The 15658-nt window shown below is 33.8% G+C and overlaps 2 protein-coding genes across 2 annotated transcripts in view; both read left to right on the top strand.

The window, feature by feature from the left end:
* The first annotated feature begins 1965 nt into the window (after nucleotides 1-1965).
* Nucleotides 1966-15658, top strand: part of LOC132753651 (uncharacterized) — a 33286-nt gene continuing 19593 nt past the window's right edge. The window contains exon 1 of the mRNA XM_060744145.1: nucleotides 1966-2228. The gene's annotated coding sequence lies outside the window, so the exon portion shown is untranslated. The remainder of the gene's footprint in view (nucleotides 2229-15658) is intronic.
* On the top strand, nucleotides 2833-4080 carry LOC132753652 (uncharacterized). Its single transcript, XM_060744146.1, has one exon. The coding sequence runs from the start codon at nucleotides 2833-2835 to the stop codon at nucleotides 4078-4080; it is 1248 nt and encodes a 415-aa protein (XP_060600129.1).

Below are 15658 nucleotides of genomic sequence, written 5' to 3'. Positions count from 1 at the left end.
GTTTCCTAAGCAAAATATGCATATACAAATGTAATTTAATAATATGTAATAGATATGTTGATATTGTTTTGTAATTTTATTCTGATCTCAATTTGTATAAATGCCTCGTTAAATATTTTGACATTATCCTCATATTCGGATCACGCACCGTTAACATTTAGCATAATGACTAAACAAATTCAGTCGCAGAACAACGACGCGCAGGAATACGAAAATAAATCGACTAAAATTATATGGGATAGCGAAAAATCCGAAATGTTCCGCACACACACTAAAGCATTAAAGTTATATATATGATCTTCTACTAAATGTAGATATTATTTTTATATTACACGTATTTTAAATTATCTTTTATTTTGGTATAGTTCATTTCCATATTGATTTTTTATTTTCATATAGCTAGACATCTTATTGTTTACAGATTTTGATGTTTTTTTTCGTATCATTCTGAGACAGATATTATGTTCATACAAATACATTTGTATTATTTTCGTATTTCATATTCACAGACCTTATAAAAAATATTTGTAAAAATCTTACTTGAAAAAAATATTTTTATACAGATTTTATGTTTGCAGAGATCTTATTTTCGTGCATATATATCAATCAATTCATACAGTATTTTTTTTACAGATCTTTATTTTCGTATAAATCACATTTTCAATAGGATCTAATTTTCGTACATATAGTATTTTCATGCATTTTTTAACATAGCTCATTTTCGTATATAATCTTATTTTGGCAAAAATCTTATTTTCAATTAGATCTTGTTTTCGTACATATATCAATTCATGCAGGTTTTAATTGTTTACAGATCTTATTTTCGTATAGATCATCATGATTTTCAATTGGATCTTATTTTCGTGCAAGTATAAGTATTTTCATTCGTATATTATTTTCATACAGGTATTATTTACGTATAACCTTATTTTCGTATGTACATAATTTTCATACTTACAGATCTTTTTTTCGTAGAGTACACTTTAGATTTTATTTTCGTACATATTCTATATACAGTAGATCTTATTCTTGTAGTATAGTTGTTTCTGTTTTTTTTCGCACTAGTTAATTCTTGCTTTTATTTTGATGCTTTTTCACTCCACTACCTTTTCTTGTTTTATAAGAGAAGATTTACTTTTGCAATTAATACAATTTTATAAGTTATGATCTTATTTTCGTAGTCGCCATCTTGGGTTATTTTCGCATGCCTTCTTTCTATACTATTTGGGATATTTACCATATTTACCGAACAAACGTTTAATATTTCATTACAAAACATTTCATTCTTTATAATTTCATTCATACAAATCATTTAATAACAACAAAAATGCATTTTAATGCAATATATTAAAAAATAAATCTTATTTTCGTAGACCCGATCTTATTTTCGCTCACACGGCGATTTGAGCTATATTCGTAGGTATGTATTTTCGGCTCAAACTGCACTTTTTAAGATATTTTTTTGGTTCTGAAATTTTAATTTGCTGTAAAATCATCCAAAGAATGCATAAATATATAACTTACATAATTTTTAAAACAGATAAATGCACTATTTCAAAAATAAATCTTATTTTCGTAGCGCGATCTTATTTTCGCGAAAATAGCTTATTTTCGGTATCCATCTATACCGGTGTATAGAAATTATGCAAATTAGTAGCGATTAAATCATCATTATGATTATTTCTGTTAATAAATATAATTATTTTCTAATGATATACGTCTACAAACTGCAAGTTTGTTTTAAAAGTCTATCAAAATGTTATAATTACTATTTTAAAAGTCACTTTCGCTCACTTTCGTCAAAAATCTCACTTTCGTATTTTAGGCATACCGTTTCAATATGAATGCTGGCAATAGCTACATGATTGATAACACATTTGGTTTTCTCCTTTTTGTTGGATATATAAAGGTAAGATATATTGTGAATTATTACTGTTAGAATTTTTTGTTGTCATTAATATATTGTCTGCGTCAATGCACTTAACAGCTTAACATCAGCTAAATTGGTTAGTTGGTGACTCGATGGTACATGTACAGTAGAGTCCAGAGGTCACATCTTTCAAATTGAAAAACAGAAAAAGTTTGCTGCAACAAGACTTTGCGTCTGCAGCCATTACCCCATAGATGTATAGATGACTGGAACAAATTGCCAGAGGACATTGTTATTAGTGAAACTGTGGAACCTTGCTTTTAAAACCAAATTAGATAAATACAGGGGTTAACAAAAGGTTCGAGTTAAGCAAAGTTTACTCTACAGTAGGTTATAGGGTAAAGGATCGCAAATACGGACAGATGACAATTTCGGACACCAAACTGTATAAATCTAATATCTTATAACTAAATACGCCATATGATTAAATTAAATAACCTACTTTTACTTTGAATACGAATATCCTTATCTACAATGTGAATTATTATGTATTCTTAAATCCTAATCAAGCAGGCCCGCTGGGTTCTTTCCCTTTTCGTTACCGAGTCGGAAAGTTTAAAACCGCGAAAATTCAAACAAGAATCACGGTGAGTATATTTCTCAACGATTATCCATAAAACAATTATTCACTGTCTTATTTGTGCTTGACATATGTCATACTTTGTCTTTAGATGTAGAAATTGTCGAAGATATGTGCAAATATACTTTAAAATCCCTAAAAATAAGAAAAATAAAGTGTCCGAATTTCCCCGATCACTACTTATAAGCAGCATTTAATTTCGAACCAGAACATTTTTAATTTCGGACATGTTCTGAACATTTGAAATATGTCCTCGTATATTAAGGTTGGTTGCTATTAAACCACATTTGTTAAGCATAACTTTCGGTTTCAGATCTTTGAGATGGCTAGAAAATCTAAAAACATCTATAAAAAATACGACAATTTGATTAAAGCAGCAATAGATGTCATAAAATCTGGTCAAATGTCATTGCGTAAAGCGTCACAACATTATGGGATACCAAAATCAACATTAAGTGACAGATTAACAGGGAAGGTTGCCTCTGATGCTAAATCTGGTCGTCCTCCTACAGTGCCATTAGATGTGGAAGCAGACATAGTTGGACGTGTGACAACGGCAGCTGGGTGTGGTTTTGGCATAACAAGGCGAGATTTCTTGATAAAAACAGGCCGATTATGCCAAAAAATGGGTCTCAAAACTCCATTCAAAAATGGAATACCAGGCAAAGGTTATTTCCAAGGTCTTAAGAGAAGACATCCATCTATTGTAATCCGTAAGCCAGAGAAGTTGGGTACATCTCGAGCCAGGTGCCTTAATCCAACTATTGTTAACCGATATATAGATGATCTTGGTAAACTCCTTATCAGTCTTGGAATTGCGAATAAGCCATCTCAAATATGGAACATGGACGAGACAGGCAAACAATTTGAGCACAACCCAGTCCGTGTAGTTGCAAGAAAGGGAGTGAAAAATTTGCCGGGTCGTACTAGTAATCAAAGGACCAACACCACCATCCTGGCATGCGTAAGTGCAAGTGGTCAAGCTATGCCTCCTCTTATGATCGTGAAAGGTAAGACCCAACGGTCACTATATTCGTGGAACACGGCTGCAGCGCCCCAAGGGACTAAATGGTCCTTCCAAGAGAATGCTTGGATGACAGAAACTATATGTAAGGACTGGTTTGAAGAAATATTTCTTCCCTTCTGCGGCAGTGCTAGACCCCAATTATTGATTTGTGATGGTCATCGTTCACATGAAGCACATGCACTCCTGGAAATTGCCAAAGATAACAATATTGAAATTCTGGCTCTCCCTCCCCATACTACTCACAAACTTCAGCCACTTGACAAGAGTGTGTTTGGCCCTTTTAGTGCATATTACAACGAAGGTTGTACTGAATTTCTCTCAGCTAGTCCTCATCACACTATAAATAAATGGTCATTCCCTGAGATCATTGCACGGGCTTGGGAACGTGCCATGACTGAAAAAAATATAACTAGCGATTTTCATCATGTGGTATATACCCCTTCAATCCACGTGCTTTACGTACAGAGGATTTGTTACCATCGACTATGTTTGACAAGCCATTGCATGCCATCACCTCATCAGTTACACCCACCTCTACAATGACTTCGACTGCGCTTGAAGAGAATTATGTTGGCGTATCAGAAGTTAATACTACACTGAACCTAGCTTCATCAAGTACGTCTATCCCTTATGAACCCTTGCCTGACCAACAGATTGAAATGCCTACCCCCTGTGCAACACAGATTGTACCATCCATATCATCTACGAGCAATATATCTATCCTTACTCCAAAATTTTACTCGGACGACCCTAATGAAGCAGTAGAACTTCATGAAGCCACTGATCAAGAAATTTCGTACATTCTTCCTCTATTTCCCGAGATAATAATTGAAGATATAAAACTCTCTGGTGGGGATTTTTGTAGTGTAAATTATTTGCCCAATGAAAATCAATCCCAGAATGATGAGTTGAATGCACTTGCTCCTTTGCCACAGTGCAATTGGAATGTTGACATTGATTCCATATTTAATGTCCCACAAAATGTTAATGTAAATGAAAGAAAGAGGAAAAGTACCGTTAGTACTTCGCACAGGCTACTCACGTCCAATGAAGTATTGGCTGAAAAGAGGCAGAAGCAGCTTGATAAAGAAAACATCTTGCAATTAAAAGAGCAACGTCGCCATGCGAGAGAGGTAAAAAAGGCCGTGAAATTTATTCAGGATTTAAAAAAAGATCAATGTTAATTTAAAGGTGGGTTTATTTTATTACAGAAACAGTTTTTGCACATTATTCTTCGACATTTTCTAACATTCTAAGATTGAAAATTACATAACAATATACAATAAAAACAACGCTACGATCAGGAAAAAAACGTAAACTAATCTATTCCAAATAATTCTGTTTAATATTCAGTTATATTATTCTTTTTTTAAAAGCTCTTACTTATACATTTTAAATTATATTCTGAATTTTTGTGAGTGTTTATTTAAAGAAAACATGAACACGCCATCTGCTGCTTACCTGATATTCTTCGATCGACATTTTCAAACATTTTAAGATTAGAAAATACATATCAATATACATTACAAACAAAGCAACGATCAGGAGACAAACTGTAAAATAATCTATTCAAAATGATTATATTTAAAGTTCTCACTTACGCATTGAAATTATATTATGTTTTTTGTCTATTTACAGTAAATATGAACACGTCAACCGCTGCTCACCTGAGAGATAGAGAACTTTTTGGAAGTTTGTCATTGTATATGAAAATGAAAGCAATACTTAACACTATGGTCAATTGTGAATACCTTTACGACCATCCGCTGATTGACGATATATTTGTTTATCTTAGAGACTTCGTCTGCTCCAATATTTGTAAATTAAGAATGTTATATGAACGTTACAAGATTTTACGTGACATTTGTGAAGAGGACCAAAGCATTGTTTGGGTGGCACACTCATATGCCCTAGAAGTTAATGATTGTTACTTGTTAAATTTAACAGAAACTGTTAAAAAAGAATCACTTTAATGTTGTGCCTTAAGTGAAATGAACTGATACATATGTCAAAAAAGAAATAAAATATGTTTAAGTCTCTTCTGGCGACGATAATGTTACTTTTTTAAAAAATGAAAATGTGTCCGAAATTCCCCGCTTCTGTCCGTATTTCCCCGATTTTACTCGATTAACAATTTGTGAATTTTCTAAATAAATCAAACATGTAATTTGCAGCTGGGAGCCAGTATATAGTCCTTACATAGCATAGTTCCCGGCTAAATAGGCTACAGACGGTTAAATACATATTCGCAGCTAGACGAATGAAATTGGTCGCAGAATGCAAAAAGTGTCCGAAATATGACGACATTACCCTAATACAAAAGTGAGATTTTTGACGAAAGTGAGCAAAAGTGAGCGAAAGTGACTTAAAATTTGAATTGTACGGTTTTAATAGAATTTTACAGTGAATTTTCTGTTTGTAGAAAGGGATACGTAACGATACCAAAATGAACTTGATTTATTATGAAATGTTGTAACTTGTATGATATGACATGTTGTGTATTACTGTACTGGTTGGGGAGATAACTTCGGCTGGTTGATAAACTCGGCTTTTTATAATGAAATCGAGTTATTGGAATTTTTAATCTAATCAAGCTCACCATCTCATACTATCGCTGGAATTCGACAATATCTGGAATTTTTGTAAGGTATTTAAAAAATAACACAGACTTTTACCTGTTTGTTTACAAAACATGCCTATAAATAGTACGGGAATCCCATTGTTGTGCGCATGTGCAGCAGATGCTCATTTTGAGGCCCGTACATGGATACTTTTATATATTGACCGACTACCGGTAAAGCAGACGTTTACGTATACAATTTGTAGATGAAATCTAGATTCACTTTTGTCTTGCTAACTCAGAAAAAAAGGCTAATTACACAATTGTAATCTTTAAGTGGAATGGATTGAAAGACTGATGTTATATGCTCCTTTTATATGTTAATGTGTAGGTTGAATACCACTAGATTAATTTCTTCTTCACTCTGTTAAGTTAAGCAAAAATAAATTTGAATCACTAATTCTTTAACTTCATATTTCGTTATACGTTCATAAATAATAATGCATGTGTTTTTACGTAAAAATGATGTATATGTTACATAGTACGTTGCATATAAATATCGTGTTTTCATAGATATTCATTATACTAACGTAATGCTCAACAATTTTGGTAACACATATTTTTTATTTGACATAAATGAACAGCAAAGAAATAATAAAATGTCTAAACATGTTATTTTACATTTTAACTTACTCATTTAAGAAGAAAAAAAAGCCGGAATTATCTTCTGGCGCGCGTTAAAAATATCCTTTTTACGTACCTCTTCCAGGGCCTCTCAAAATTACCCGTTATGTTTCTAAATATAACTTTTATGGTGATACCGGAAAATCGACGAGTTGAAGTTTGTTATGGTGCAAGATTCATCAGAAAACGTAAACAAATAAATGAATTTTTCCCCCAAAACACTGATTTTTGGCCGAGTTTATCTCCCAAACCAGTAAGGTGTGAAGTAATTAAGACAGGAGGTACAGTTGACATACAATGTATATTATAATGAACCATAGGTTTATTTCATAATAAACATTTAAATAAATTACTAAAATATAAAAAATTTATGATAAAGAGTCCCCATAACATATGTTAGCGATTTGTTAATATATAGTTTAACTGGACACAAACTTTCCAGTTACCAATTTTACTGCCTGATACATTACACAAGTTTATGGAAATTTTTAGAACAGTCGAATTATTTATCTGTATTTAAATTTAAATCAAATACGATTTGATTAGAAAATTGTTATGCACGAAAATCACGTGCAGATATATAACATACTTTAAAAAGAAAAAAGACAGGCCATGAGGAGAGCGCCTCCCCGTGGTGTGGCCTGGATGCACTGAACAGATATCACACGCGATATCTATTCAGTTGCAACTGAGCGCTCTCATCAATTCAGTCGGGTTTTCTTTAATTTCAAAAACATAAATTATCTTAAATAATCACTATATATGTATTATACATGTATTTTATATACATAATTTAAATGTCACAGCTGATTTCGGTAGTGCTAAACACATAACGGGTTGTTTAGAACAAAGGGAAGTAACTCAATAATTACATCTGTTAATAACATCATTAAAATAAAATATTTTCAATAGATTTTTTAACTGAAAGTCTATTTCACTCATTTTTATCAAATAATGAAGAAATAATAGCAATATTTTGACTAGGTTGGTTTTTACGAGTTGATTTAGGTAATGAAAAGTTGATTTCGGTAACTTTACCGAAATCAAGTTGATTTCGGTATCGTAACGTACCCGTATATAAGTAGCGACTAATACTATTTCTTTTAAAAAATAATCATTATGATGCTTTAATCGCCATTTATTTGCATAAATTCTATACATAAGATCTGAGATCTTCCTTTTGCTCACATGGAAAATACGAAAGTGACTTGTAAAATATTAAATATAGAGTTTAAATTGAAATTTATACTAAAATTGCAGTTTGTAGACATTTATTATCAGAAATATTTTATATTTTATTTCATTTATTTTCAAAAATAATCATTATGATGATTTAATCACCATTATTTTGCATAATTTCTATACACAAGTTCTGTGATCTTCCTGAATTCGCTCACATTGAAAAATAGGCAAGTGACTTTTAAAATATTTAATATAGAGTTGAACCCTTTTCCCCCCATGAGCATATTGTGAAAAATGGCCGTTTTCACTGAAAAGCCTCCTCTTGCAAGTTCAAACTGCTATGAAACTATGAAAAATGCTTCAATACTAATCAAACTTGGCACAAATGTTGACTGGACCATTGCCTTTGTAACGACATGCTCAGTCTTAAATTTCCTGTTACCATGGCAACTAGGGGACATCTCAAAATTGCCAAAAATCACTATTTTGCCTCGATTTTTTCCATCAAAATTTATTTCAAAGTGCTGCAACTTCTCAAGGGATTTAGATAGAGTCAAAGGCTTTTCAGTGTTGGTTACACGTTACCTTATGATCGACCTGGGGTCATTTTAAGCCTCTCACAAATCCAAAATTTTCTTGGCGATGAGGTTGACTACCGCCCCACTTCAAACCCCCCAAACAGAAGGTGGCACATCCCCCTTCTGGCAACCCCCTGATGTATCTTTTGGATGGGGGGCGGCGCCGAAAAAGTGCTCACTTTTTTAGTAACAATTCTCAAACGAAAAACAAAAACATGTGTTTGGGCCCAAAAGAGGACATTTTTTCACTTGGGTCGAAAGTGCGTTGTTTGGTAAAGGGTTAAGTATTCTAGATAATTTAACAATAGAGTCATATTAAATAAAATTTTAATTTTGTTTATTTATGCACTTATCAACATTAAATTTATAATTGTTCTAATATTTTACACTATATTTTACAATTCCAATTTTCACGACTTCAAATTTATAATGAAAAACAGATATCTATTTTTTTGTGAAAAAGTCTAAATGTTATTTATGGAAATAAATGTAACTGCTTAATACTTCTTTTTTCCTTCTTGTACTTTTAATCTTCTGTAGTGCGTCACGTCAATTGTGCTTGGTCTTAATGAGTAGCCATCAAATTCTATAGTGACAGTTGATGTTGCTGCGTCATCTTCCTGCACAAGTAATCAGAATAGCATTGCAAATGTCACCATAAGGTTTCCTGTATATACCAAGTACTGCGTTTTAAAAGTGATCCACCATCAATAACAAATTGTGTACATTTACCATGCCCCCTAGCACCGGCTTAAGCAGAATTCAACATTTAACATGAACTAGTAAAATTTAGAATTTTGAAACATCTGCAGATGTGTTCATATGGCGGTTTAATGTCATGGAAGCTTCAATGTGACATGTTAGTGCCATTCCATGAAAAGCGGCATATGGTACCGTCCCCAAGTTAAAAAAATCTGTCATATTTCGCTCTCAACGCGTTCCACCATCTCTGGACATTCTGTCCACCTTTATCCGATGTGCAATTCCGCCAGGGCCTTTTCACTAGTTTTGGGGAAGGCGCCCTAGCCCTTTTTGTGGGGAAAAAATGCGTGGTTTTCATATTTTTGGGGAAAAAATTATATTTTCCACTGGCAGTTAAACCACTATTACTATAAATAAAGATTTATTTAAATCATACATTTGGGGGAAATATCATTATATACTTGCATATTTTCCTCCAAACACACTTTATTTTGGGAGCTTTCTGTCTAACATAAGTTAAAGGAATTTTTTTTACAGATCAATTTATTACCACTTTTTATTTGCCCAGAATACATTGACTCATATTTCCTAATTATAGAAAATTTACGTAGGACATGTGAGGGTTCTTGATTTGATTCAGAGGAAACATTATTATCAGATTATCAGTTCCCACCATATCACTATAACTGGCACTGTTGTGCTAGACTCGCTATTTCCCACTCTTGGGCATGTTGTGCTACTCGGACACACAAACTTGCGAGTGGATACATGTATTGGATTCTCTTGCACTTACAGGAAGGTCAACAATTTGTCCAATTTTTCATAAATAATTACAAATGTCACTCAATCGTATTTTCTTCTTGTTCTGTGATATTGTTTACATTTGCGACATGGTAAATCTGTCTCCGTATTGTCGTAAAAAAATCACGTGTGCACTAAAAAATAAGGCAGCAGGGTTTTCCCATGTTGCAAACTCAGACCGAGGCAGTGAGTTTACAATCGAGCTATCCCTTTAGCGGGTAATTGAATAATTAGCTTTCATTGGACAAAAACAATTATCTATTTTTAAACAAGAAAGTTTGTTTACAAGTTTTTAGCTCACCTGTCACAAAGTGACAGGGTGAGCTTTTGTGATCGCTTTTCGTCCGGCGTCCGTCTGTCGTCCGTCCGTCGTCCGTCTGTCGTCCGTCCGTCGTCCGTCCATAAACTTTTACTTTAAATGACATCTCCTCATAAACCACTAAGCCAATTTCATCCAAACTTCACAGAAATGTTCCTTTTGTGGTCACCTTTAAAAATTGTTCAAAGAATTTAATTCCATGCAAACTCTGGTTGCCATGGCAACCGAAAGAAAACACTTTAAATATCTTCTTTTAAAAAACCATAAGAGCTAGAGCTTAGATATTTGGCATGAAACATCTTCTAGTGAGTGTCTACCAAGTTTGTTCAAATAAAATCCCTGGGGTCAAAATTGGCCCCGCCCCAGGGGGTCATTGATTTTCCCTATATGCATATAGTAAAAACTTAAAAAATCTTCTTTTAAAGAACCCAAAGAGCTAGAGCTAAGATATTTAGCATGAAACATGTTCTAATGGGTGTCTACCAAGTTTGTTCAAATAAAAGCCCTGGGGTCAAAATTGGCCCCGCCCCGGGGGGTCATTGATTCTCCCTATATGCATATAGTAAAAACTTAAAAAATCTTCTTTTAAAGAACCCAAAGAGCTATGGCTAAGATATTTAGCATGAAACATGTTCTAATGGGTGTCTACCAAGTTTGTTCAAATAAAAGCCCTGGAGTTAAAATTGGCCCCGCCCCGGGGTGTCATTGATTTTCCCTATATACATAGAGTAAAAACTTAAAAATCTTCTTTTAAAGAACTCAAAGAGCTATGGCTAAGATATTGAGCATCAAACATGTTCTAATGGGTGTCTACCAAGTTTGTTCAAATAAAAGCCCTTGGGGTCAAAATTAGCTCCGCCCCAGGGGGCCATTGATTTTCCCTATATGCATATAGTAAAAACTTATAAAATCTTCTTTTAAAGAACCAAAAGAGTTAGAGCTAAGATATTTAGCATGAAACATGTTCTAATAAGTGTCTACCAAGTTTGTTCAAATTAAAGCCCTGGGGTCAAAATTGGCCCCGCCCCGGGGGGTCATTGATTTTCCCTATATGCATATAGTAAAAACTTAAAAAATCTTCTTTTAAAGAACTGAAAGAGTTAGAGCTAAGATATATAGCATGAAACATGTTCTAAAAAGTGTCTACCAAGTTTGTTCAAATAAAAGCCCTGGGGTCAAACTTGGCCCCGCCCCGGGGGGGGGGTCATTGATTTTCCCTATAGGCATATAGTAAAAACTTAAAAAATCTTATTTTAAAGAACTCAAAGAGCTATGGCTAAGATATTTAGCATCAAACATGTTCTAATAGGTGTCTACCAAGTTTGTTCAAATAAAAGCCCTGGGGTCAAAATTGGCCCCACCCCGGGGGTCATTGATTTTCTTTATATGTGTATAGCAAAAACTTAAAATCTTCCTTGAAAAAACCCAAATAGCTAGAGTTTAGATATCAAGCATGAAACATCTTGTAGTAAGTGTCTAGAAAGTTTGTTCAAATAAAAGCCCTGGGGTCAAAACTGGCCCGGCCCCAGGGGTGTCATTGTTTTTAACTATATGTTTATAGTAAAAACTTAAAAAAAATCTTCTTTTTAAAAAGCCCAATGAGCTAAAGCTTAGATGTTTAGCATGAAACATCTTCTTATGGATGTGCAAATAAAAGCCCTTGGGTTAAATTAGCCCTGCAACGTGGGGGGGGGGGGTTTGGGGGGGACCAAATATACAGGTGAGCGACCTCAGGGCCATCATGGCCCTCTTGTTTTCTTCGATTTAACATTTCTCTGAAAGGGAAAATCTTCGCAAGAAGGGAATTTTAGACTGTTTTTTGGGAAAAAAAGGTAGTTAGTTGGCTTGGGGAAGTAGCCGAATACCGGCTACAGCAAAGAAGGGTAAAAAAGGCCCTGAATTCCGCGCATGTGCGTGACGAGATTTTAAGCTAAATGTTAGTGTCCAATCCTTGTAATATAAATCTGTGATGTCAATGACTGTTGTTGCTTATTTATTTTCTAGAACATACTTGCTCGTAACCACCATATTAGCTATGTACCAAATGAATGAATATCACTACACCTTAACATAATTACAGGTGTCACCATGTATATCAATCACTGTCCAATTATCTTAATCTCTCACAATGAAGATGTTGATAGGATTAAAATACCTGAAAAGGGTGTTAAATTTACAAACACTTCAGATAAACATAAAATGAAGTTAAAATATCAAACACATTCCTTTATAATCTTTGTTAAGAAATATTATTAGATTAAGTAAAAGCTAAAATGATAACTTATTAAATAAAAATTGGGGGAGAACTGTCTGCATTTTTCAAATTTTGGAGGGAACCGCCAGGGGAGGAAACTCCCTGTACGTCAATGCTCCAGAGTGGGTTATGTACAGTATTGGAAGAAGAAGAAGTGGTTTGGGAGAGAACCGTCAGGGAGAGGAACTGGTAAGGGAGAGAATAGTCTGTCATTCCAAGCAGGGTATAATGATGAATAATGTATACATTAAACTTCACTTATAGCCAACACTGTTATAGCGAACTTCCGGTTATAAGGAACAATTTATTTTGGCCCGAATTTTGCCCTTCTTTATTTAATATAAGAATATACGGTTATAGCGAACATGGTTATAAGGAATTTTCGCTTATAAGGAACTCATTTCTTAGTCCCAATTTAGTTAAAAGTACAGAAAATTACACTTTTATAACGAACTCCAAAATATCGGCTATCCGTAAATAGATCCGGCATTTTCAACTTTGGTTTTCATTGGCACTTGTTCCAATGTACCGTTTATTGTTGTATGTTCTTCAAGACATCTATTAAAATGAATTTTATAGCAGAAGGTAATAGAATAATCCATTGAAAACAACAAAGTACGCTTGATTTAAATGAAAAGAAATCTATATCTTTTACTAGAAAAAGTCACCCTTAAAATATAATAGAAGATATTCAATATAAAAGGAAAGAAAAATCAAAAATCGTGGTTATTCTTAGTCATGGGAGGAAAACGAAAAGTTTAGAATTAAAAAAGGGAGTAAAAATTAAAAATGAAATAGCAAAGGATTTTCAAATTCCAAAAAGTACGCTCTCGGGTATTGCGTCTAAAATATAGAAATAAAAGACTTTTTTTTCTTAATCAAATGCTCTTCAAAATCGCGGACATTGGTAAACAAACAGTTCGTTATATGTAAATCTGTTTGCTATAAGAACTCCTGATGCAAGGAACTAATTCGCTATATGCTTACAAGGAACTCCGGATATAAGGAACAGATTTTGAATGTCCCAATGTGTTCGTTATAAGCGGAGTTTACTGTAATTATACTCCCTAAAAATTGATGAATAATGAACTTTTGTTTTTTTTATTTAAAATTATGTATCAATAGTTATTTAGTTTAGAAGTTTTCATTAAAATTATGGTAAATTATCAACTGCATAACACATATTTGATTAGGCAATTTCTTTAACCATTTACCTCATATATACGCGAAACAACGCACTTTCAACCCCCCCTTTTTTAGACCTCAAATAGTGAAAATAATGTCCTATTTGGGCCCCAAACACATGTTTTCGTTTGAGAAATGTTACTTTAAAAAATGAGCACTTTTTCGGCGCCGCTCCCCATCCAAAAGATACATCAGGGGGTTGCCAGAAGGGGGATGTGCCCCCTTCTGTTAGGGGGGTTTGAAAATTTTGGACTTGTGAGAGGCTTAAAATGACCCCAGGTCGATCATAAAGTAACGTGTAACCAACGCTGAAAAGCCTTTGACTCTATCTCAATCCCTTGAGAAGTTGCAGCACTTTGAAATAAATTTTGATGGAAAAAATCGAGGCAAAATAGTGATTTTTGGCAATTTTGAGATGTCCCCTCGTTGCCATGGTAACAGGAAATTTAAGACTGAGCATGTCGTTACAAAGGCAATCGTCCAGTCGACATTTGTGCCAAGTTTGATTAGTATTGAAGCATTTTTCATAGTTTCATAGCAGTTTGAACTTGTAACAGGGGCTTTTCAGTGAAAACGGCCATTTTTCACAATATGCTCATGGGGGAATGGGTTAATTGTTTTAAATTGATTAGTATGAAAAACATTTTTATTAGCCAATAATAAGTTGATAATTCTAATTGATATATACTATCCATTGTTAAAATTTCTATTGATGTAAAAGTGATAATTTAATCAAACTAAGATCACTGCACTACTTAATTGATTGTTATGAATGCTTTAACAAAGCAATTTTAAGCAATTTTAATGTGATTGAAATGTGCTAATTGAATGTGCTTTTCTGCTGAAATATTTTCTACTTATTTATACCTTAAGCTCTCATATCCACTTGATAAATCGAAAATTCCTCCGAGAGGGATTTTGTCCTAGGTAGCAATTTTATGAAGGGGATTTTGTCCACCTCAAAATTTCAAGCATGAAGGGGATAGGATAATGTCCACCCATGGAGGGGATTATGTCCAGATATGCAAAAATACATGAAGGGGATTTTGTCCGAAGGGGATTATGTCCGTACACCGGATATTCCTGTTATTTTGCAAATTTCAGAAGGTAAACCACTCTTTTTGTTGTTGATTTTCTTGATCAAACAATGAGAAACACAGGGCTATATGCCAGAAATCTAGAAGGTAGACATGTATTTTTGTGTCGCCTCTACACAAAACTTGTCTGGACTACTCCTCATAAACTACTGGTGCAATTTCATCCAAACTTTACAGGAATGATCAGTACCAAGTCTAGTTGTGCATATTGTCAGCATTTTCCGGTTCAATGATTTTTGTCAGAGTTATGGCCCTTTAATAATTTTTATTTTTAAAGTTTGTCCGGACTACTCCTCTAATACCACTAATGCAATTTCAATGAAACTTTACAGTATTGATCTGTAGCTCAAGTCCTTGCGCATATTGCACGGGTTTTCCGGTTGAATGATTTTTAGCCGTGTTATGGCCCTTTGGTAAAAAAGGTGTTTTCTGTGTGATGCCAGATACACAAAAGCTTGTCCGGATTACTCCTCATAAACTACTGGTGCAATTTCATCCAAACTTTACAGGAATGATCAGTACCAAGTCTAGTTGTGCATATTGTCAGAATTTTCTGGTTCAATGATTTTTTGTCCGAGTTATGGCCCTTTAATAATTTTTATTTTTAAAGTTTGTCCGGACTACTCCTCTAATACCACTAATGCAATTTCAATGAAACTTTACAGGATTGATCTGTAGATCAAGTCCTTGCGCATATTGCACGGGTTTTCCGGTTGAATGATTTTTTGCGGAGTTATGGCCCGTTGATAAAAGGTGTTT

Source organism: Ruditapes philippinarum, unplaced genomic scaffold, assembly GCF_026571515.1.
Source record: "Ruditapes philippinarum isolate M1 unplaced genomic scaffold, ASM2657151v2 ctg6541_1_1_1_1, whole genome shotgun sequence".
In the NCBI taxonomy this organism is placed as follows: Eukaryota; Metazoa; Mollusca; class Bivalvia; order Venerida; family Veneridae; genus Ruditapes; species Ruditapes philippinarum.
The sequence above is the reverse complement of the archived record's forward strand: the minus strand, read 5'-3'. Positions and strand labels throughout refer to the sequence as shown.